At 38.7% G+C, this 24121-nt stretch overlaps 1 protein-coding gene across 9 annotated transcripts in view; it reads right to left on the bottom strand.

The window, feature by feature from the left end:
- Positions 1-24121, bottom strand: part of Pik3c2g (phosphatidylinositol-4-phosphate 3-kinase catalytic subunit type 2 gamma) — a 340028-nt gene that overhangs the window by 211156 nt on the left and 104751 nt on the right. For all 9 annotated transcript variants that reach the window (XR_013112697.1, XM_076940719.1, XM_076940715.1 and 6 more), the window contains 3 exons: positions 15488-15610; positions 9350-9481; positions 3164-3278 (listed from right to left, as the gene is read on the bottom strand). Coding sequence is in view for 8 of the 9 variants with exons in the window: in XM_076940719.1 (XP_076796834.1) it covers positions 3164-3278; positions 9350-9481; positions 15488-15610 (370 nt within the window). In the remaining variant the exon portion in view is untranslated. The remainder of the gene's footprint in view (positions 1-3163; positions 3279-9349; positions 9482-15487; positions 15611-24121) is intronic.

The following is a 24121-nucleotide window of genomic DNA, read 5'->3' as shown; positions in this document are numbered from 1 at the left end:
ACTGTTTGGATTCCATATTTTTTCTCAAAATTAATTTTTTTTTCATTCTAAAGGTAACAAGTTCACAGAATTTTTTGTGCTCTGCTGAACTGTTCTGTTGGTTCCATGAAGAAAACCCAGGAATGTTCTAGATTGCGTGAGTTTCAGCTTAAAATGCAGTTTATTTTTATTTTTTTAGTTTTCTCATGATTTATGTGGAAAAAATAGGTCATTTTATTCTCTTTAATCAATAATATTTATTGTAATCATTATGTTGGTATAAGCTTTGTTCTCATTAGTCAATAATTGCTCCAACATGATAAAATAAACAAGATAATCTAAGACAAAGTACTATTAGTATTACCAGGAAGAATCTTGAAACCTTGCTTGATTGTAGTGATTTAGATAAAAGCATATGTGGTCCTCTCCCACCCCTGGGTCACATTACTTTTTATGTTTAGAGGTTGCTAGGCAACAGGGATGACTCCTGAATTACAAGTGGTTAATCCCAGGCAAGTGTCCATGTGAGTATCACTAAATGGATGCCTGCCTATCTGTCTGTCTGTCTGTCTGTCTGTCTGTGTACACATGCATGTGTGTGTGTGTGTGTGTGTGTGTGTGTGTGTGTGTGTAAAATGACAGTAAAGAAGAGAAGGTCATTAATTTGGGGAGTATGGTAAGAGCTGGAGGGGAGAGGAAGGGCTGGAAATGTCAAAATTCTCATACACAAAATTCTCTAAAAAATAAATAAAAACTGCAAAAAATGTAGCTAACGAAGGAAAACATAGCTAATGAAGGAAATGGTGGAGAGACTGAAGAAGACTCACGCCTGTGACGGGGACAGGATTGTTAATACTGAAAAGGGTTTTCATCTTAGTCACTACAATAGATGCAGCACACACTGAAGCATAAGTACACTATCCTGAAGAGTCAGGAGAATGACCTCTGGCCACTTCATGGCTACACACACATATGCTCCTGCACACATATGCTCCTGCACACATATGCTCCTGCACACATGTGCTCATGCATACGTGTGGTGTGCTCATGCACACATGCACACACCCTGATCAAGTCAAATGGATTACATTCCAGAGCAAACAAGAAGATGAGAAAACCCAGGAAAAGGTAAGCAATAATCCGCTTATTCACTTCCATTCTGAACTTGTATCCAGTTCCTTTCATCTGCTGCTTCTCCTCACATCAGCAGCAATCTCAGAATCAGACAGCAGTTATTTGCCTGAAGAGCTGTATTCTGTGACTCATCACACCCCTGCCTCCCTTGTGTGGTGGGTGGCTGCACTCTGACATTTACCATTCACACTGTAAGGACAAACAGAACAGAAAACCTGACTGACTACAGCACACATTCTTTGAGTGCACAAACGCAAAACCAGGAACCCAAAGATTTGTTCTGTGTCTTACCAATTTCTGTTAGAGAGCTGAGACTATGGTTTGCACCCTCGACCCCTCCTTCCCGGTCTCCTTCAGACCCATACTTATTTTCTGACATAACTCTGATTCCAGGGCCTGCTTTTAATTTCCTTATCATCTCCGGATCTTGTGAGTATGGGCTCCTGCGTGTCAAGGCACAGCCTATACACGCTGAGGCTTGAAGACAATCTGGTATGTTGATTTTCAGGTGCTGCCCACCTGATATTTTGAGGCTTGCTGCTTCCCTGGAATCCACTAACTTGGCTAGGTGGATTGGCTGTTTAGTCCCAAGAGTCTTCTTTTTCACTGCCCCAGTATGTAGACTGCAAGCTTATGCCGTCCAGTCAGCCGTTTATTCACATGGGTTCTGGGTAGGAATGTCCGTTCTCACGCAAGCACTTTTAGAAATTGAGTTAATCCCTAAAACTCAGTCTTGAATCAACTTCTTACTCGAGTATATAGCAGAAAGCTCGACAGGGTGCTTTGGCTTCTTACATTAGGACCTTTCAAGATATCAATTTTGGTTCTTTAATAACAAGTGATTTACTTGATCAAAATGATAGGTACTTCCTACTCTTAGCATGAGAATATGTATCATGTTTATGGTGGATTTTCTTATTGGGTTGAAATGTCTCTTTGTGTCCTGTTATGTGTTCACTTCTACAGCAACTGAGCATAGCATAAACCAGCCAGTTGTCACCCAGGCCTGACACACTGGGGTCTGCACTGACCTCTTTCTTGTCATCAAGCTGCTGCTAAAAGTGATGCCCAGTTGGTTCCCGGACAGCTTTTCCTGCCCTAATGTACAGCTACATTTTTATGGAATTCATTCTTTTCTAACCTCATCTTTTTATGAATATTTCTGAACCCCATCCCTTACGCCTCTCACCTCATACCTGTGAACTGGAGCTCTGTGAGTGTCATCTCCAACGTGATGCTCAGTGGAAGGCAATTTTGTTGACAGAGTACATTTGGCAATATCTGGAGACAGTTTTGACCGTCAGGATTGGAGAGTGGCTAGAAGTCAGTAATACTGCTAGGCAGCCTTTGCACAGGAAAAGGCCCACAAAGGAGGGCCCAGTCCAAAATGCTGCCACGGTGGAGAAACTGTGCTCCAGATGTGATGTCTAGTTTTTTGTGGAAGTGGAACATCTACAGCCCTGCATCTCTATATAGTAGCATATCTATTCTAGCCAATACAAGCCACTACAACCATGAGCAAATGGGGTTCTGCTAGCAGTGAGAGCCAGAGCCTGGTGTGGTTGGGCATTTGTCTTCACCATTGTAATCACAGAGAGTACAGATGTTCTAAGGGAAAAAAGTTATAAAATGGATTTTGTTTACTATTACTCTCTCCATTCTTTTAAGACAGGTAGAATAGAAGAGGTTTTAATGACATGTAGCAATGCAACAGCAGCTGTAAGGTACTAAGTCAGTAATATATAACAATGACTGCTTTTAGACAATAGAAAGGATGGACACATTTAAGATGGGTGTTGAGAGCAAGACTTCTATTATTCCTCAGGATGATGAAGGCATAAATTGAACTGTTATTTTATACACAGAAAAAAATTTCATGGAGGCTGCTGGGTATAAAACAAACAATAGAGAAGACACCCAGATCTACGCTGGAGAAAGTGAATATGTATAATGTGTGACCCTGGAAGGAAGTGTTTCTGTAACTGGCCAGCACACTGCTTAACAACCCACATTTTCTGTGTGTGCTTTAACCTCGTAGCTTGACACTTACCTGCAAGGTCAGTGGGGAAGGCAGGCTCCCATCCCATACTCCTGGAGCTATTATTTCTATAGGAGGTTCATTCTGTAATGTCATGCTGAACAGCCTAGACCCCAGCATAGACTTTCTGCAAAAGAAGACAGGCACATACAGACAGGAGTCACTTCAAGGAAAGCTATGAGTGTCTGCACATGCTTATTTTGGAATGGAACATGGCAGCTGTTTCTGTGACTTCATTCAGTAGCTAGAAGAGAAATAAGATACTCTACAAGTCCAGACACTGATTGATAGCTCACTGCTAACATTTCACACATAACATGTTTTCATAGAGAAGACATTTATTTTCATAGGTGGTTAATATTACAGTAATTTGTAACAGTAGCATGTGTTAGTGATAGCCCTTGGTGGTGATGACTGGCTAGAATCTCAGATTTGCACTCTGGATTTATGGGTGTCTGAACTCAGTAAGAATGAAAAAAATCTCTTTCGATTTTTTTCCTTCTTCTCCATGCAATAACTAAATTTCTTGGCCATTTAAAGATTCTAAATTTATATGAAGACAAGATTTAAATCAGCACAGCATATGGGCTGCAGAATCAAAATGCTTGTAGGACTTCACAAGAAAAATGTTCCTTTACACGTAAATAGAAAGATTATTTATGTTCGGAATCCTTTAAAATCAGTTGTAAATTAGCATAGTAAATGAGAGAGCATGAAGCAAATACTTTAACCAAGAAAGAAATCATCCAATGGCTGCAGTAACACCTAAACCCACAGATTTCTATACAAAAGAAAAAAAGAATTAAATGTTACCTGTGCACAAATCAGAATTTTGGCAACATATTTCAATGGTAACTAAGAATGGTGTTTGGTTTCACTATACCAAACTGGAAAACGTAGATCCATAGGATAACACAAGTAAATGTAAGATTAAGACAAACCATCTCTCAATACCATCCAATTCAGGGTGGAGTAGGAGCTGGTCGTGAACCTAAGGTGGTTCCGTAGTGGCTGAGATAACCGGGCTCACACTGGCTCATCCAGCACCCCTGGCTAAACTGGAAGATTGTAATGAGCTCCGCTACTCCAGCTTCTGACAAAATAAAAGGCTGTCAGCTTTAAGAGTGGCTGAGGTTTGGAGATCAGAGCCAGCAGGCCACAGGGTCTTTTTAATTTTTCCTTTCCTTTCTAATCCCGTGTGCCCTTTCATCTTAGGAAGAGAGTCAGAGTGTGAGAAAGCTATCTGAGTGACTAGGCATTTTTATCCAAAAGCACTTCCATATTTCCCCTAGCCAGTGCTTCCCTGTGAGTGGACAGGGTTTTGCCCTCATTAATTGCAGGGTGAAAATCATGAAAAGATGACATTTTTACACCTGTGTCTTGGAATGTGTTAGGTTTATGATTTTACTGGAACATTCTGCCTTGGCCACATTTGAAACAACAACAACAAAAAATCTGATTTATTTGACTTGGTTTCTATCAAGAACTAATCAAATGGTGTCTGTTCTTTCTGCCCTTAGATAGATTGCATCTAGAATCGCCCCAGTTCCTACTTGGTGGCACAGGATTTAGAATGAAGTCAGAGCCCTAGCCATGGAAGTAGGTCATGTGGAGCTTAGGAAGGAGAGCACAGAGTATGGACCACCAGATGGGCAATGGCGGTTCATGTTATACAAACATTAAGGCCATTCTGTTTTACAGGTGTTTGTTTTGCTTAATATCAGAAGCTTATTTTCAGATAGCAGACTATCCAGTTACTGCAAGCAGGGCATTCATACACTTCCCCATAAATAAATGTCAGAAGATGCTCAGTACCAGAGAGGAAAAAACAAAAAAAACCAGACCTGACGATCTTAGTGGCTTCAGGAGATGGGGCTTTCACCTGAACTCCACTCACCGCGGCAGTCAGAAGTAGACCCGACTAATCACTCAATATATGTTATGTTACATTGATCCATTTGGAAAGAAGAGTTAACTTTTTAAAAATTAGTGCTGAGGGTACAGTTGTAACCTAAATGATGTTCCTTTATTCTTTTGTTTAAAGGTGTGCCAAATTGCTCTATTATAGTGTTATTTAATATATAAATTGTGTGGCTGTATATAAAATAGAGGGTGGTTTCATTTTAAACAATAAAGAAAATTTAGATACGGAGACAATAAAAAATGTACATATTTAGACCAATGTAGGTGGGGATCAGCAGTGGTTAAAAAGCAGTTACTACTGGGGTGAAGAGACGGCTCAGTGGTTAAGAGCACTGGTTGCGGTACCAGAGGACTTGGGTTTGATCCCCTGCATCCACACGGTGTTTCATAGCCATCTGTGACTCCAGTTCTAGGGAACTCAGTGTCCCCATCTGGGCTCTATGAGGGCCAGACACCCAAGTGGTGCAAAGATATCCATGCATGTAAAGTATCCATACATTAAAATAAAATTTAATAAGATACTATGGTAAAAAATAATATTAGTCAATTACACATGCACAAACAAAAAACAAAACAAAGAAACAAAAAGTTATAAAGGCTGTCTACAGGCATCATGACGTGTATTAGGAAGCCTGGAGCGTGCCTGCAGCATCTAGCCTTTGTTAGCTAAGCTTACTGGAATTTCCTGGACAAAATCCATGTTTATCAAGAGTTCTCACACAGTGTTGTGGTTCTTCTGGCACTGGAGGCTGGCTCCAGAAAGGTGGTACAGAGAGGGTAACTAGGCCTGACCACAAGATTGCAAACACTCCCTGCATAGCACAACTGCACTATTCATAGCTTTAAAAAATATGTGCTTAGAAATTAGATTCTATTTTCGTACATGGCATTTGAAGATATTTGTCCTGGATATCCTTAAGGTCTTTTAAACTTGATTTATATCCAATTCAATGATTAAAATTTCAACCCTGAATCTGCTTCATTGAGGAAGACACATGAACTGGATAATGCTTCTGTCATGTTACTTCCCAAAACAACAAAATAATGATTATTGAGTTTAGTTATCAAGGATTTTTGCATCAATTCCCAGCATCCAGGGCCAGAGGTTACAGAGGCTTATGTCATTGGGAAGCCAGAAGAACCAGAGGACCTGATGCAACAAATAAAATAATTTGAGATCCTTATTCTGTTAGGTCTAGTGAGCTTCATGCATGTCTAAACGGAGAGCTACTGAGATGCCAAGGCCATACCTGTGTGGGGTGATGGCATTTTTACGTATGTTCATGGTATAGGATGTGGCCTTTCAAAGCAGGAAGTTGAAAACAGAGAAAGCTAAGGTGGGAACTCAAACTTGAATTCTGGCTTTTGTTCTACTTTTAAGCTGCTTGATGACTGACATCAGACCACCTTTCCAAAGAGCTTCCCATCCTCAAGCATGGCAATTGGATGGAAGGCCTTTTGTGGATCATAAGAAATGAACTTAACACAGTGTAACTACTGTTTACTATTTAATTATGAGACAGAGTTGTCATGACACAGTCAGCATTAACAACCCTGGCAATTCCCCCTAAGACATCAAATTGGTTGAAGATTACAACTTATCTTGGGTCATGTTTGAAATTCTACCAATTATTCATATTTTCCAAGACTTTACAAACCCGGGGGAGTCTTCAAAATGCTGTTCCTCTTGAGAAGAACTGAATAAGAACCTTTGAGGGATAATTGGGATCTTGGTTTATGTTATAACATTCAAGAATAGTCTATTTTTCAGTTAACGTAGGGAATCTCTACGGTGTAGAAACTTCCACGATAAAAATGCTAAGTAACAATTACACTGTTTATTATCAGTGAACTTGAGTTGGAAAGGGAGCTCCTGGACACGGCTGTGCTGAAGAAGACCCCACCCTGCTGAAGCATGGGGAGCACTGTGACTGTGGATACAGGGACAGTCTTGTCTCCAAAAGAAGGTTATGTGATTTTCTTCACTAAATCTTTTTTTTTTTTGGATTTGAGGTATTTTTTATAGACCTGAAAGTGAGTGCTTTTGATATTTGCAAATGTCAAAGCATATTTTTTATGTGTAGACATCCACTAACACAGCCCTCATAGGTATATCTGAGCTTAATTACCATCGCTCTTTTAAAAGACCACTGTGGAGGCTCCGAAGAGGCAGACTACCTCCAGGAAGCCATTCTGAGGTCATGTCCATGTTGGAAACAATATCGATATAAGTGGTCATTACAATTGCGCACAGCTGGTGAGGGGCCATTCAAACTATAATAAAAGATTCGATATCAGATGATTATGGGCAAAGGTTATTCTGTGAGTGGAAATGAAAGTAAGATGCCACTTTTCGGTGTTCTGAAAATATCTACACCAAATAAACAGAATAAGAATCTCCGCAAATTGTAGTGAGGAGAAAAATGGAATTTGTAGCTGTGTCTCAACAGCTAAACCTGGTGGATTTTTGGTGTCTTAGAACAATCTTGACTTCTTTTGATTGTTTATCCCAGGAGAGATGGAAAATTTTCTGGTTTTGATGAAAAACAGTCTACTTGGAACAAATGTCCAAATGTTTGTTGAAATAACTATAGAAGTCTACTTGCTTTCTAATGTCTAGTTATTATTGCTTTATATACATTTCCTTGAAAAATAATCACTGTGGATCAGTTCCAGATAATGGCCTCCCACAGACTCCCACACTGGAAGACCATCCCATGCAAACAGCTATAAGTGATGCATGCTGGCGGGGAGCCAGTGTTTATACTGGCATCCCTATCTACAGAAGGCCAGTGAAGAGGACCAAATGCACTGAATGCTCTTTCCAGTTAATAGCAGAAAATATGACTTTACAAAAATGCTCCATCTAAAATACTGCAGTTGAAACTGGAAACTCAAAAGTTAGAAAGTGTCCCTCTTAGACTGCTCCTAGGGGAAACTCATGAATGTTCTTAGCCCTTGAGTCAAATGTCTGAAATATGTGCTAACAGCAGCAGACATTCCTATTAGATCTAATCTGTGCTTTTAAAAATCTGTCTACAAGGATTGAGTTGTTTCCATTTTGTAAAAAATATCGAATAATTGCCTATTTATATTTTATGGAAGATGGCAGACTTTATAGAGAAGAATACATTCCCTGTCTTCAATATACACATGGAGAACAACTAATCAAAACCAAGCCACAGACACGTAGATACACAGAGACCAATAGGACATAGGACATAGACAAACATACTCATATACATGACACATAAATACATATGTAAACAAAGAAAGATGCACATGTAAACACATACACACATACACACAAAGAGACACATACATACAATATACACATACACACAATATACATATACAGATGTACATACATATACACACAAGCCAATGGACACACAAGGTCCGGATCAGAAAAAATCCAATGGATTTTAAAAATTTGATCTAGCTTGTTTGTCTATAGTGTCTGGTTGTTGGAAATGAAAACTGAAAAATAATATTTTAAACACTTTCATAGCACTATGTTTTTCTGAGGCAACATGTGTAGAAACATGTCTAATAATAATATTAGCATAATAACACAAGTTCTAGCTTTTGAAGCTCCTGGATTTTATAATCTGATCCTAAGACAGGGCTTTCCATGTTTCAAAAAAAAAAAATACACTGATGGTTCTGGAAATATTTTTCCTTCAAAGCATAGGCAATCATAAATTGATTTTATTGTGTTCTAAGTGTGAATGATTCTCAAAAATTAGAGATTAAAAAATGGCTTATTTTTCAAAGGCTGCTAGTTTAGAAAGAATATCTGTACTTACAGTTCTGTGCATCTTTGGGAGGCACCAAGTATTCCTTTTTGGCAATCATACTAGCGAAATTGTCATGTTTTATCATTTTACTGTGGTCAGAATTTTATAACTTTTTTTCTAAATAACAATATATTCATTTTGAAATACTTATTTCAGGGACATTGGCAGTTTAACAAAAAAAAAGTCATTGAGACTGGTCTTGCCAACCATTTTGACAGCCCAAGAAGCACACCTTAACACCTCTCCATTGTAAATGACCCAGCTACTGAGCAAAGCAAGTGGCCTGCTTCTAAAGTCAGTTCTCCATTCTGACTCTTCTGTTCTGATTTCAATACTCGTGATTTATATTGAGCTACCTCATTTTAGTATAAAATGTCCTCTTGATTTTCTCATTATGCTATAACCGGAGGAACATTCAGTTCCCGGAAGGTTGAATTGGAACAGGAGCTCGGTTAATCACGGATGATGTACTTACTCTTTTGGAAACAGTGGAAGGCAGGTCCAGGCCCGCAGATTTGTGCTGTGGGTGGCAGAGTCGACCCCGAACAGTTTTATAACGAGCATGGATTCTCTTGGAAGTGACTTTATCTCAAGAGGAAAATTGATTCTGAAAAGCAAAGGAAGTATCCAATGATAACCATGATTTTCCAAACATTTTCTTGTAATTTTTTTTAAAGAAAAATATTTGATTATTTGAATGGAGACATCATCTTGAAATTTTTAATGACACATAGAAGGTCATATACTAAGAATTTTACTCCTTATAATTTTGACATGTAGAGTGATTTAACAATAGAATAACCCGACTCATACATTATTGTAAATATATAGGAAAGACTGGTTAAATTTATTGCTGGTAGTAAATAACTAGAAGTGGAGCTTGGTTGTTTACTTTGTGTGTGTGGAGGGTTTGGCGAGTGTGGCATGGCTTGTTTGTGAAGTTAGGGGGCAACTTGCTGGACTCCTCTCCTTTTACCATATGGGTTCTGTGGATCAAACTCAAGTCATCAGAACTGGTAGAAAGCCCTCTTAAGTGCTAAGCCATTTTGCCAGTCCAAGTAACATGTGTTAAAGAATCTTTCATGCTGAGCTGATGTGATAGAGTTTCAGAAAACCATTCCCAGAAGGGAAAAGTACATAGCACACCATGTGGGAAAGTGAAGAGGATTCTTGTGAATCAGAGGATTCCCTTATAGGGGAGAAGAGAGGCTCATTAAGGCTCAGGATGCTAACGAAATCAAGCTTAGGAAACTCAAGGAGTTTTAAGTTCTAGAGTCATGAGAGTCACAAGGTCCCTTCACAAGGTCACAAGCCACAAACAGTTGCTGAGAGAGGATGCTCTTTGCCCAGAAGAGCTACCTGCTCCTGGAGCTGAGAGCTCAAAAGATGCAGTATTTTTTCTCTTTTCTTTTTGTTGCCAGTTGTCAGTGCTGGAGTGGGTTTTACAATAGCCTCTTGTTAAGTTACCTACGCTCCTATAATTAGTGGTATAAGCTGATTAGCTCACCAGCTAGATTTCTGTAGAGTATTCTTTTGGTATGACATCAATTACATATCAGGGTGAACATATGTCTGTCGCATCTCTCCAGAAAAAGTCATGCATCTTGTAGGCTGGGAGATACATGAGGAAAAAGAGTAGTTCTGCCTGAGAGATGATATGTCACTCTCAGTGATTGCTGCAAAAGGTGAAGTCAAGCTAAAGGAAGCAGAGGATGGTACAATTAGAACATGTGCTCCTTCACTCTTGAGATCTTTGAGTACCAACCTTAGACATTTGAAGTAACCTCCCAATGGCAAACGAGAATTCTCAAAGCAAAAAATGAAAGAATAAAGACTTATTAATGACTTGAAATATGGAGTGAGGTGGGACCTCGAGGTTGGGGAGATGATCAGAGAAGCACAAACAGGAATTCCTGCCGGATGTGTTTCAGGTGAGATGCTCTGAGCTCAGATCCTGGATGGCATTGCATTTAGGGGAAAGAATGAGCTTCAAGATAAATGAAGCACTGTTCATCTGTCAAAGAGTGCATTCAAGAGCTGGATAGAGGAGGGTGGTCTACTGAGCTGGCAGGCTCTGAAGAATAGTGCACCCCTCTTCAGGGAGAGCGGGGAGTTTTCCTTAACCTCCCTTAGACACAATGGGGAGAGTAGTAATATACTGTGGGGAAATAGGCCCAAGATTGACTGACATCACCCAATTATATTTAATTGCAACATTTGTGTGTAAAGAAGCTCCTAGGGGTGAGAACAGAGTAACTCAGAAACGGATCCAGATGAGGTATCTTAGAGGTACGGTGAATGAACCAGAGTTAGCCGAAAGCATAAGAGTACAGAAGGACAGAAAGAAATTGGTGTTGAGTTCTAGTTTCTATACTGTAATATAGCAGATGATTCGACCGATAGGAAATAGAGAAGAACCTGAGATTGAAGAAATGTAACGTAATCTTAGTGTATGATATCATACAACTAAGTTAATAATGGCTGTCAGACGTCAGTGAATAAGCTGTCTGTAGAAAGGATGAATCGTATCTGGGACAGGAGAGTTTACATGTTGGAAAGTTGGCTCTGATGGTTATCAACATGTAATCTGAATGAGAAGTCAGGAGGTCATAATGGGAGGAAAAAGAACAGTGATGAAAATCTACTTTTAAAGATGGGGAAAAACCAAGTTTATTAAAACATTGTATATTTTGCTGTCTAAGTATTTTTCACTTATATTATTTCATAGTTTCCACATTCACTCAAGTCTTTCTGGGTATAAAAGAATCTCTGAAATGACATAAAATGACAAAAATGCAGAAGGTACAGTAATTTCTTGAATGCTCCTTTATCTATAATTGACTCTATATTGCATTTCCATTTTTTCTGTTCTGTGATGGGAGCAATAATCTTATTCCATTTTTCACATAACCTACAAGCCCCCCACCTCTTTTTTTAAAAGAAGACCTGGCTTTTTCCTATGTGCCATGAGCTTTTTACATTAAGAATGATTAAAACAGAGGCATTGCAGTGAATGGTTTCTGCCAATCTTCATTCATTCACTTTCACAAAAATCAATTCTAGGAAAGAGTCCATGCATTCTAAACAGATCTCTGTTCATCCTCTGAATACATATGAACTCACATTCACTGGAGAAATTGTTTCTGTTTTTAAACTTCTCTATGACTACTTAAAAACAAAAGAATGACCATTTGAGTAGGAAAAGAAACAGACTTTATAAAATAATCCAGTTGGGGCTGAAGAGTTGACTTGGTAGTGAAGAGCACTTGCTACCCTTCCAAAAGATCAGAGCTCAGTCACCAGCTTCCATGCCTGGTAACTCATAACTGCCTGCACCTCCAGCTCTGATCTCCTCTCTGGCCTCCATGGACAACCTCACACAGGACATAGTCTCATACAAAGCCACACATACATACATAGAAATAAAAAGAAATCATTTAGAAAGTAAAAATGAGTAACTGTTATTTTTTTCACCTACATAAGATACTTCCCCCCCAAACCAGAGTAAGTTTGGTGCTTAATATTAAAGGCTAGCAATGAGAGGCACTTTCACCTCCAATTTAACAAATGCTAATAAAATATACTGTTACAAAACTGTTACAGGCATCTAGAAAAATGAAATATAAATGTGTTTAATATGTGGAATGTGTTTAATAGAAGTAAAATAAAAATTGATATTAGGTTGAAATGCCCATCTCTCCAGGAAGAATGCAAAGATCTTTCATAGAGAAGTAACACAAGCAGTTTTAAGAAAATAAACATCAATACCTTTTTATAAATATTAAGAAGTCTCTCATTTTTTTGTGAAACTAACCTTACAATTGAATTTTTATCTCTTGAGGTGAAAGCCAATTTGACTTTTGGAAATAATCACAGACAATTTTTAGTTGAATTAGAATAATAATTCTAGCAATTAATATAGTTAATAACATTTTAAAGAAGTTCTTGGTTACACAAAAGTCACCAATCAACCAATAACCCTTATTGTACTTTTATTCTGCATTATACTTCTTTAGAAGATAAATAAAAAGCATTTTAAAAAGCAATGTGTACCAGTTAGGATATGCACGCAGAAATATAAACTAATACATCTAGTTAAGGTATCATTTGAAAGAAGTTCAGAGTTCAGAAAAAGCAGTAAAAGAAAAAGTAGACATCTATGATGCAGAAAGGGCTCACTCATGGAGAAGGAAGTTATAGGGTATTTGCAGATGGGTGGAGCAAAGTAGCATGTTTCTGACCCAAAAGAACCGCTAGCCAAGTGTGATCTCCACTCTGGGTATGGTAAGTAGAAACAACTGAGAACATGGTAAGGTGGAGAGGCAGGGGCTGGGGTTATGGATGTGGAGGCACATGGGTAAGCAGAGGCTCCAGCACAGAGCCAGTGCTCTACACTAAGTGATTCAGATTTCTATCTAAATGAATTGAAAACTCACTGAAGGATTTCATTAAAAGAACTGATACCATATTGTTAAACTGATCAGGTCATGGAAACTGCATCTTTGGTAAAAAGAAATAAGGACCTTAAATAAACAAGAGGGCCTGGTAAACGCACAAGTCATAGAGCAATTTGAATTTGTGTGAGTGGGAAGGATTCTGTTGTGTGTGGGAACGGAAGGTTGGACACCCTGTCTCAGGACACAGTTACCACTGACTGTGTTAGCACTAAGGTCACACAGATATAATAGACGGGCTAAGGTCACTTTAGCACGGTGGTTCTGAACCTGTTGGTCACGTCCCCTTTGGGAATCTGTAGTCACATTTTTGGAATTTTGGTTTCTTTAGAAAGTATAAAAACATAAGAATATGTTTTTTTTTGTTTTAATCCTAGGTGTGGGGATCTGAGGATGCTTCACAGCCACTGATTATGATTTACCTGGTGCTCTAGCAGGGATGTGATTTTTGCAAGCTACAGATAGTTCCTGTCATTGTGCGGCATTTAAAATTCTAGGGACTTTTCAGAGGGTATATAAATGCTAGAGCTCTGAGAGGTGGCTGGGTTGTTGGTCATGTTTGGTTGCAGTTTGTTAAGTAGTCATGTGCAAAGAAGAAATTAGATATTCTGATGGCAATGGTTAAATTTGCCTCAAGGAACTTAGGTAGTCTAACAGTAAAGTTGGTCTCTTTCTGACCCTTGACTTTATTCAGGGGATCTATTTTTTCCTTCTCTCCTCTTTTCTTTTGTATCTAGTTTTAGGGACTTGAATTGTGGAAGAAAAAGGGTAGAGGGGGTACAAGAGAGAAGAACCCACAGGGCAGCAAATATCAGCTACAGGGATCAAATGAACATTTCACGGGGGCCTCCTAAGACCATTTGGAAATATCAGATATTTACACTACAAATTACAACAGAAGTAAAATTGCAGTTATGAAATGGCTATGAAAACAATTTTATGACAGGAATCCCCACAACACGAAGAATGTTATTAAAGGGTCCCAGCATCAGGAAGGTTGAGAACCACCTCTTTGGCACATCCTTGGACTCCTAGAAGCTCTCCATATGCTTTTCAATGATAAACACTGAGAACCAAATTGTCTTCCACAGCTAGACCTTCTGAGAACTCCTAACGACAGTGAGCAGGCATAGTCTTCTACTTGGCAAGTTGAGTATGCAGACCTCAGCAAAGCATTAGAGACCACATGGTAATTGGAAAGCATAGGAACAGAGAAAGAAGCTTCAGGAAAATTGCCAGTGCTGTGGATGGGTTTGTAACTCCAAGAGTTTGAGTAAAAAGAGGACTTACATTGGGGGTGTAGCAGGGAAAGGGGTACAGAGGGTAGTGTCAAGAAGGCAGCTAAGGGGCTGGAGAGATGACTTAGCAGTTATGAGCACTGGCTGCTTTTGTAAAGGTCTGGGTTTCACAACCATCTGAGGAGATCCAGTGCCCTCTCAGAGCTTTTATGAGCACTGTATACACATGGTACACATACATGAAGTCAAGCACTTATACACATAGAATAAAAATAAACGAACCTCTTTTTAAAAAAGAACCCGAGCTTTAATAACTGACCACTAGAGGACAAAGCTGGAGCCTTTTCCTTTAATTAGCAATACATTCTAGGTACTTATTCCCCACCCCCACTGATTATTTAAATATAGATGCAATTAATTTATGTGAGAAAAGAGAGACCATATATTATCAGATGATTTCATTTTTCTTAGCTGGAACCAACTTGGTTAAAGTTCAGAATATTCCTCTTCTCCAGTATGTGAGTGAACAATAGTGCCTCTTGTGTTTATAATTTTCCCTGCTCCTCAATCCAGTCATATGGATGGGACAGTTGTTTAGAATTTATAATGGCCTTTAAATCTGTTCAAGGATCAATCTGTTATCTACTGAGCCTTCGTATTTGTCACACCATCGAATCAGTTAACTGGTTCCCAAATGCTCCTCCTTCTCTTCCTCCTCCTCCTCTTCTCCCTTACTCACTCCTTCTCTTCTTCCCTCCCTCTCTCCCTTCCTCCCTCATCTCTCTCTTACACACACACACACACGCACGCACGCACGCACACACACACACACACACACACACACACACACACACACACACACACCATGACCTGTTTCTTTTTTTAGCTAGCCAGTACAGCCAGAATAGAGGTTAAACTTACATTTCATTCCAGTTGACCAGAAAAGAGAATGACTTTGTGACAGGCAGGGATCTGCAGCTTTTTACTTGGCACAACTTCTTCCCAGCATATGTGAGCCAGCAGGAAAACGAAAATGCTTTGTAGCTGAAAAGAAACGTTGATTCAATAAGCTCAACACAGGATGAAAGAAGATAGTTTCCTAAAGGTGGTCAATTATTGTTATTGTCCAAATCAAACAATAAAAATACATTTGTTTGTGTAAAAAATGTGCTCTAAAATTCGCTATAAAAATTATGTTGGGTAGGTCAGGGAGACTGCAGATAGGCGGCCCCATAACCTTCCTGTGTCTGTGGAGACACCAGTTCAACAACACAATGACCTGATACCTCTGGGAAATCCAGGAATCTGGATTTCAAGGGTTCTATCTATACCCAGATGGCAAGAGCAGACACGTCAGAGCAACCATGAAAATTCATAAGGTTCAGCCTCAGTCCCTCCTCACCTACCACTTGTTAGTGTGTGTGCATGTGTGTGAGTGTGTGTGTGTGTGTATGTATGTGTGTGTGTGTGTGTGTGTGAGAGAGAGAGAGAGAGAGAGAGAGAGAGAGAGAGAGAGAGAGAGAGAGAGAAACTGGATGATTTAATTTTAGGAGACACAGACACAAGACTGATGTTACTCTCCTATGCATTTATATGCTGATGGGAGAAGGTAGAGAGTCAGAGCCTCTGAGAACAAAGAACAATGTCAATTCTTATATTTTGTGTGGTGCTTCTTGCTCCTTTTTTGGAGATACTGTCTATCCATAGTACAGGGTAGCCTGGAATTTGCTCTAGAGTCTGATGTGGTCTTCTGCTCTCAGCTGTTCAACTTAAGGACTACAGGCACCACCACTATGGAAACTTAAAAATAATTATTTTTGTAAGTTTACTTTTATTGTACAAAATAATGGTTTCTTTGTGCTATGCTCATGCATGTATATAATAAAATGTGCTTATTTTAGCTATACTCGGTATCCCACGACCTTTCTTCATCCACCATTCCTTTCTTTTGATCATCACCTTCTTTCATAATAGCCTCCCTTTTTTCTTCCCATGCCTCAATTTTCCTGCTAGATTCCATATTTGATCCTAATCATACTATATTTATCCTTCTTAGGCTGGAGTGTTGTGTTTAACATGATCTCCAACTTCGTCCTTTTTCCTTGCAAAGTATATGATTTTGCCCTTATTCGTGGACAGTAATGCTTTCCTGTGTTTAAACAGAATATTTTATCTATGTTTATGTAGTTGGAAGTGTAGCTGATTCTATAACTTGGCTATGTTGGGTAGAGCCACCTTCAACAAGGATATGTGTATGTATGTCCACACAGTAAGTTCTTTGGAGGCTAGTAAGGGTTCACAGTAGTATATTTGCACTTCTTTGAGGAACCTACAAAGTGAGTTCCAACTCCCCATTGCTAAGTTGCATTCCCATCCGCAGTGCACAAAGCTGGCCATTTCACCACATCCTTCCTCTGGATGTTGCTCTCTGTTCCCTTGGTGGTAGCTGTGACTAAGGTGACAATATCACTCAACACTTTTTCTGTGCATTTCACTTCTCTTATGTCCTTTTGAGATTTTCTTTTTTATTACCATGAAGAATGCCTTTGAAATTTAGGAGGGGACTCCATTGACTCTATAGACAGCTTTTAGAACTATGGCCAATTTCCTTCAAAATTAACCTAGCCAGACTACTGACTTAGGAGAGCCTTTCTATGTTCTAGGTCCCTCTTCATTGTTTTCCTCAGCATGTATGATTTTTTCTGGAGAGTTATTTCACACATTTTGTTAGGTTGTTTCAGGAATTAGAAAGTTTTTCTTTGGTTTGTTTCCTATTATTTTTTCCTCTCTCTCTCTCTCTCTCTCTCTCTCTCTCTCTCTCTCTCTTTCTCATCAGTGTATAGATGTGACATCTTTGTCAAAAATTAGATGTTCACATTGGTGTAGTATTATGGAACTGTGAGAGGTAGCTGGGTACCTGGTCAAAAAGGCTTTGAAACACGGAGACCATCAGGAACAGTAGGAGTTTGGCCTTGCTCCTGATCTCCTGGCTCCTTTCACATAGCTACTGCCCCCGCCTCCAGAGAGGTCTGTGGCCATCAGTCATAGAGAAGACACTCCTACTAGCCCCCCACCACAGGTAGAGGGCATGACTACAGGCCACAGAGCCTCAAGACAGATCTCCATATTAATGAGATACCTAAAGGCCAGAGGGCGTAGCCAATTAAGCATTCCTTCCTGACCCTCCTCCTTGCAAAAGGTATTTAACCTCAGGCCCACTTCATCCATTTTCCATTATAACAATAAATATCTTAAGACCATAAATTATCTCTCTTCTTTGGGGCCTGCCATGTGGAACTGTAGAGAAAATTTTCAACTAAAGTGCTGTTGTCTAATCTCTCGCCAATGATCTCTTTACATTTCCAGCCATGGATACCATCAACTCAAGCAAACAAGCCCAAGCTGAGACCCCCCAGCCAAGCAAGTCGCTGGGACCAAGAGTCTTATCTCTGTGGGATGCAGCCAGAGCTTCTCCCCCTCTCCCCGTTGCGGGTCAATCCAGCCCTTTTCTTGGCCCTTCCACAGATTTTCAGTGCAGACACTCAGCGGTGCCTGAGAGCCAAAGGGTCTGAGAACCAGTTGGTTTCTGGCCACCTTGGCCCAGGAACTCCCAACCAAGAGCTCCAGCCTTGTGGGACCCCAGACTGTGTTCTCCCTCCCCCTTCCCCCCCCCCAGTAGACCCTTGTGGCTTCTCACAGCCCAATGTCCACCCTGCACCTGCTTGGTGTAAACACAGCCAAATTTCCGTGCCTCTGCCTCTCTGATCTGCAGCCCAAGCCCCTTGGGGATAGCAGAAGTGGCATCCACAATTCAACACAATAAGAACCATGCCCACACATGCCACAGCCCAACATAGTATTGTGCATTTGTTATTCTGCAACATTGGTTACATGTCTTGTTTGTTCCTGAGACATGTTGTCTTTGTCACTGTGGCTCTGTTGTCTAGTTTGAGGCCATGTTTTGTGAAATGGATGATACTGTTTTTTGTGCTTAGCACTGTTATGGCTTCCCTTTGTATTTTTTTGTGAAATTTGGGGTATTTCATTTTAGTTCTGTGGAGAATGTCATTAAAATTCTAAAGAGAATTGCACTGAACCTATAGGTTAGTTTTGGTATTGATCATTTTCACAGTATCGATTCTGCCAATCTAGAAGCACAGAATTTCTTTCTGTCTAGCTTCTTCTCCATTTTAAAACATGTATTTCACCTCTGTAGTGGGATATTTTTCCTCCTGTAGTTGGGAGGAGCTAAGGTGTGAGGAGTAAGGAGAGGAAGAGGAGAAGGAAGAGGAGGAGCTAGGGGAAAGAGAACACCAGAGAGAGGGGAACATGGAAGCAGATGTGAGCCTGTTTCTAGCAGTCAAAAGTAGTTGATATATCTAGGTTGGGTATTGGGTTACACTTCTGATTGTGTGGGCATCTTGTTATTGAGCATTACCAATTGTATAAATACTTTGGATAATCTAAACACTAGGGTCTCATTCCTACTGGGGCTGCTTGGATGGTGGGATGGTCTGGGCTCAGCCCAGCCTTGTGGAGACAGCGTGGAATATTGGCAGAGCCATCTCCCACTCTGGTATCTCGTGTGTGGCAGGGCTGGTGCTAACTGTGGTGTGCGCATGGCCTCTGGCCACTTCCAGCTGTGGAGTGCTTGGATTCAGGCCAAAGTGCATGGCAGCCTGAGCTAAGCAGAGCTGTCACCACATAGATAGTCAGTGTCCAGTAGTCTTCATTTAAATATCTCACTCAACACACCTCATTAATCTAGTTTTTTTGAAGCTTCTTTGAGTAGTATATTTTTCTTGTTTTTTTTCCTCAGCAAATTCATCACTGCTATGTATAAAAGGTTCTAATTTTTGCATTTTAACCCATAAGTTTACAGAAAATATGTTTTTTAGGTTTAAAAGTTTTCTGATTGAGTCCATAGAATATTTTATGTATAAACCATGACTCATGTTATTTGCAAATAGAGATACTTTCTTTCTTTTCCTTTCCTATTTTTCAATCCTGGTTTATATCCTTGTTTTAGCTAAGACTTTAAACAATATATTAGATAAGAGTGGAGACACTAGGTACCCTTATTCTGATTGCAGGTTTTACCCATTTAGCACAACGTTACTTTAAATTTGTTGTAGGTAGCCTTTATTAATTGAGGTATGTTTTAATCAATTCAAAGTTTCTTCAGGACTTTTATCATGAAGGCATATTGCTCTTTGTCAAGGACTTTTCTGTTTATCTGGAGATGGTCAAGTGATTTCTGCCATTGAGTATTTTTATCTTGAATTTGTTAAAATTTGACCTTGATCCATCAGAGTGATCTTGAATTCTGTCTTCCAGTAATTTGTTGAAAAAAAATCCATTTAAGTTCAACAGGAAATTTGACTTGGAGTTTTGATTTTTCCATTGTGTGTTTATTTCACATGGGTACCTGGGTATTCCTGACATCATGTGAGCCCTTCCCATTTTCTTCTATGGAACAGTCAGAGAAGGGTTGGTACTCAGTCTTTCTTCAATATTTGTTTGAATTCATCAGTAATCTCTATGTTTTAGAGCTTTAATTTATGAAGAGGCTTCTTGTTGCTTCCATTGCATCGCTTGTCATGTGGCTGTGAAAATTGCTTATATTCTCTGGCTTTAGTTTTGGAAGGTCATATGTTTAAAAATGTGTATAATTCTTCTAAGTTTTCCAGTGTTTGGGATATAAACTTTCAAAGTATTCCCCAAAGATCTTCTGAGTTCTGATGAGGTTTCCTCAAAAATGTTCCCTTTCATCCCCAATTAATTATTACTTAATTGTTTTTCTTTTGCCTCACCTGGGGACTTGTCAATAGTGTTAATCTTTTCAAAGAGCCAGCATGCATAATTCTATGTATTATTCTTTTAGATTCTATTTCTTTAATTCCTGCCCTAGGCTTTATTATTTTGCTGCTGTTGATTGTAGTTTTAGTGTTGTGGCTTTACTGCCTTTGTGAAATGGATTTGGAGAGTTTCTTTTCTTTGTATTTTATTGACTAGCTTGAGGAGCTCTGGTGGTGTTTTTTATTTGAAGGTTGAACATAATTCTGTAGTGAATCAGAAAGACAAGGGTTTGAATTGGCCCAAATTCACTTCTGTATTTTTCTTCCAAACCCAGCAGTAGATGAATGGGAAAATCTCCCAACCCTCAGATTCTCCCTGGGAGGGAAACTTCCTTGGTTCATGAATGTTACAAGCTACTCAAATCTCCCTCCCTCCCCCCTCTCATACACACACACACACACACACACACACACACACACATACACACACATACACACACAGACACATGCACATACACAGACACACACACACACACACACACACACACACACACACACACACACAGATTTTTATTTTAACCATACTGCAGAAAAAAGTGTGGGAGCTAATTTTGTGAAGGGTGTCTCAACTTTCTTTAGATTTGATTTTTCAGTTTAGCTTTTGCTCACTTAAAATGAAGATCCTATGTATGCTTGACAATAATTTTGCACTCCCCAATTTTTATCTTATGGCATATGGTATATTTCTAACTTGAAGTTACTTGTATTGACATTTTATTCTATATTCTTCCATTTTAACTCACTGATCCCTTGGTTCCTGAGAGAGGCAGATTGATATAATAATTTTCAGTATTTCTTTTAACATTTGACTTTTATATATGTCTTTTTGACCAGATGAATATTTTACTAGCATGTAGTGAATTTATGTTTATTAATTTATTAATAACATTTAAACTTACAATCCATTTTATAGTGTGTCCATAGTATTGATGTTTCTTGAAATGGTGATATGAAACATGGAATAATACTTTGGTGAGGTTCAGGAAAGAGAGTCTATTCATACACTTTTTGATGGCAAAAGTCACATGAAAAGGAGACTCTAGGACTCATTCTGGTGTGCTTCATAAGGAATGAATCCTTAGTGGGATTAAATTTCAGCTTGCTAACATGTTTGGAGCCTTCATAATTACAAATGTCAAAATATTTTCAAATGAGAATAATTTATTATGCAATATACATTATTATGCAAATAATACATTTATACATAATTACACTGGCATTATAATTACTATAACATGTGTTGTATTGCAGTTTGTGAATGGCTGAAGAAATTAAAAATATTTTTTCTACTTAACTAAAGAACTATTGGCATTTAATAGCTTTTAGAAGAGGAAGAGTTGATTTTCTTTAAGGGTGTGGACCCTGGTACTCAGATCAGGCATCCAGAAGGTCACCATTATCCTAGGGTTTGGGGGTAGTACAAATTTTACTCATTGAATTTTAACAAAAAAAGAGAGACTTGGGTGTGGCTACATACACCTCTAACTCTAGCACTCTAAAAGCAGACACTGGTAGATCTATGCAAGTTATAAGCCATCCTGGGCTACATCGTGAGAACTTGTCTCAAAAATAATTAAACAGGTACACACACACACACATGCAGGCATACATGCACACACACATGCAAACACACATGCACACACAGGGAAACAGAGAGACTGAGACAGACAGAGACACTGAGACAGATACAGTGAGAGACAAAGAAACAGAGAGTGAGAGAGACAAATAGACACAAAGTGAGCAAGAGATGAGAGGGAAAAAGAGAGAATACAAAGCTGTGGTTAAGCAGGAGGTGGTATCAGGAATGATTGGGGGATGGGGTGAATATAATCAGAATACATTGTTAAATCTCAATGAATTCATAGAATATTATTAAAATGAGTTTCTTAAAGTTTTTAATATAACCCCAGCATATAATGTAATTCTGTATTGCTCTTAGTATAACTAGCTATGGTTCTTAGTCAACCATTCCCCTACCGGCTATAATTAATCTGGTCTCTTTTTCCCTGGTGCTGGCCCTTTGGTCCTCAGATATAATACTTAGTATAAGACCTTCTTTATTTCCAGAGTCTCTTCTATTTCAGTTTCTTTTTATGACCAAGACTTGTTCAACTTTCAGCTCAGCTAATTCCTGACCTCTGCTCTTCTGACCCATATAACTATTTTATAAATCAAGTCTGGCTTACAATTTTATTCAGAGAAGTTTATGTAGACATTTCAAATAAATCTTTATTGGGAATGTATTATGCATTGAGAAGTGTTTTGGGTTATTGTATAGATAATGTAAAAAGAAATGGGAGGAAAATTAATAATGTGCAATTTTGAAGGTATTATGTAATATATATCAATAAGCAGATAAACATGTCATCATTGATTCACAGACATCTTCAATATGTTCTATTCAGAACTGTTCAGCTAAGTCACCCACTACACTTCTGACCCCCAGAGTGTGAGATATTAGTCTGTGGTGTTACATGGTTAAATCTAGGAGAAATTTGACAAGGGCACAGCAATACCTATGTCACCAGGGAAACTTAATGGTTTGTCAGCTTTTTAGAAGAAGATTGGCTGGCTCTGAATTTTCTCAAGAGTACTGTCTGTTTCTGGGGACAGCCTCCATCTCTAGTCTTAAAATTTGTTCCTCTAGTGAGTAAAAGGTATCATTTTGTTTCACCTATTAAGATTTTTACTTTTTTGGTACAGTAGCTTTTTTGTAGAAAAGCATTATTTTATATCTATAATTATATGTACATGCATACATAACAATGTTATCTTAAAATACGCTGAAACTATTTAGACTCTGCATTTGTAGAGAAAAACAGAGAAAAACCAAATAGATTATACTTATGCAAATACACACTATGATCAAATCTACAGTATGTTTTCACTTAAATACATAGATATATTAATATATAGATGAGCATATGCTGCATATTTACTTATGTATCAATACATATACAATACATATCATACAATACATATGTGTATGATATATGTGTGTATGAATATACATCTTTAGTTATACTTATCAAATTATAGAGAATTTCCACATGAATTAAAAGTAATTATTTATTTATGACTAAATATTATAAGAAAATATTCACTAGAGTAGCATACAGTTACACAGCATTCTTTTAAAAGTCATCATAAAATTAATACAGGAAATGTATGATGGCTTCATTTGGTAGATTCTAAACACTTATGTGAGCACTGGTTTCCTGTCAGATCACATAATGATCCCGTCAGATCATTCATATTCTACTGAAGAGATGTGTATATAAATAGTGTTCTATATGTAGAGATTATTTTACATTAATTATATAAATGTGTACACATTTTATTTTACACAGACACACAAATACACACAAACACATAATCTCTAAGAAAGACAGTAAGAGTCAGAGGCTATAGATGGCAGCAAGGAAACTTTACTGGATAAAACAGGGGAGATGCGCACATGACCTCAGCAGCTGTGCCAGACACACACAAGATGTGCAAAAGTTCAAGTCAGACAAGAATCTCAGCTTGTAGAGGGGAGATGAGCACAAAGCTTCTCCTCTAGTCTAGTCCCTGTTGGCACTTGATAGCTGTTGGGAGAGGGGGAGGTGGTTTGCTTTAAGGGTGAGGACCCAGGTAGGTTGACTACCCATCCATCAATGGATGGCTGATGCCAGGCAGCATGTGTGCAGCAGGTTGA

This window comes from Arvicanthis niloticus, chromosome 9, assembly GCF_011762505.2.
Source record: "Arvicanthis niloticus isolate mArvNil1 chromosome 9, mArvNil1.pat.X, whole genome shotgun sequence".
Lineage (NCBI taxonomy): Eukaryota > Metazoa > Chordata > Mammalia > Rodentia > Muridae > Arvicanthis > Arvicanthis niloticus.
This window is presented reverse-complemented; position numbering and strand designations above follow the sequence as displayed.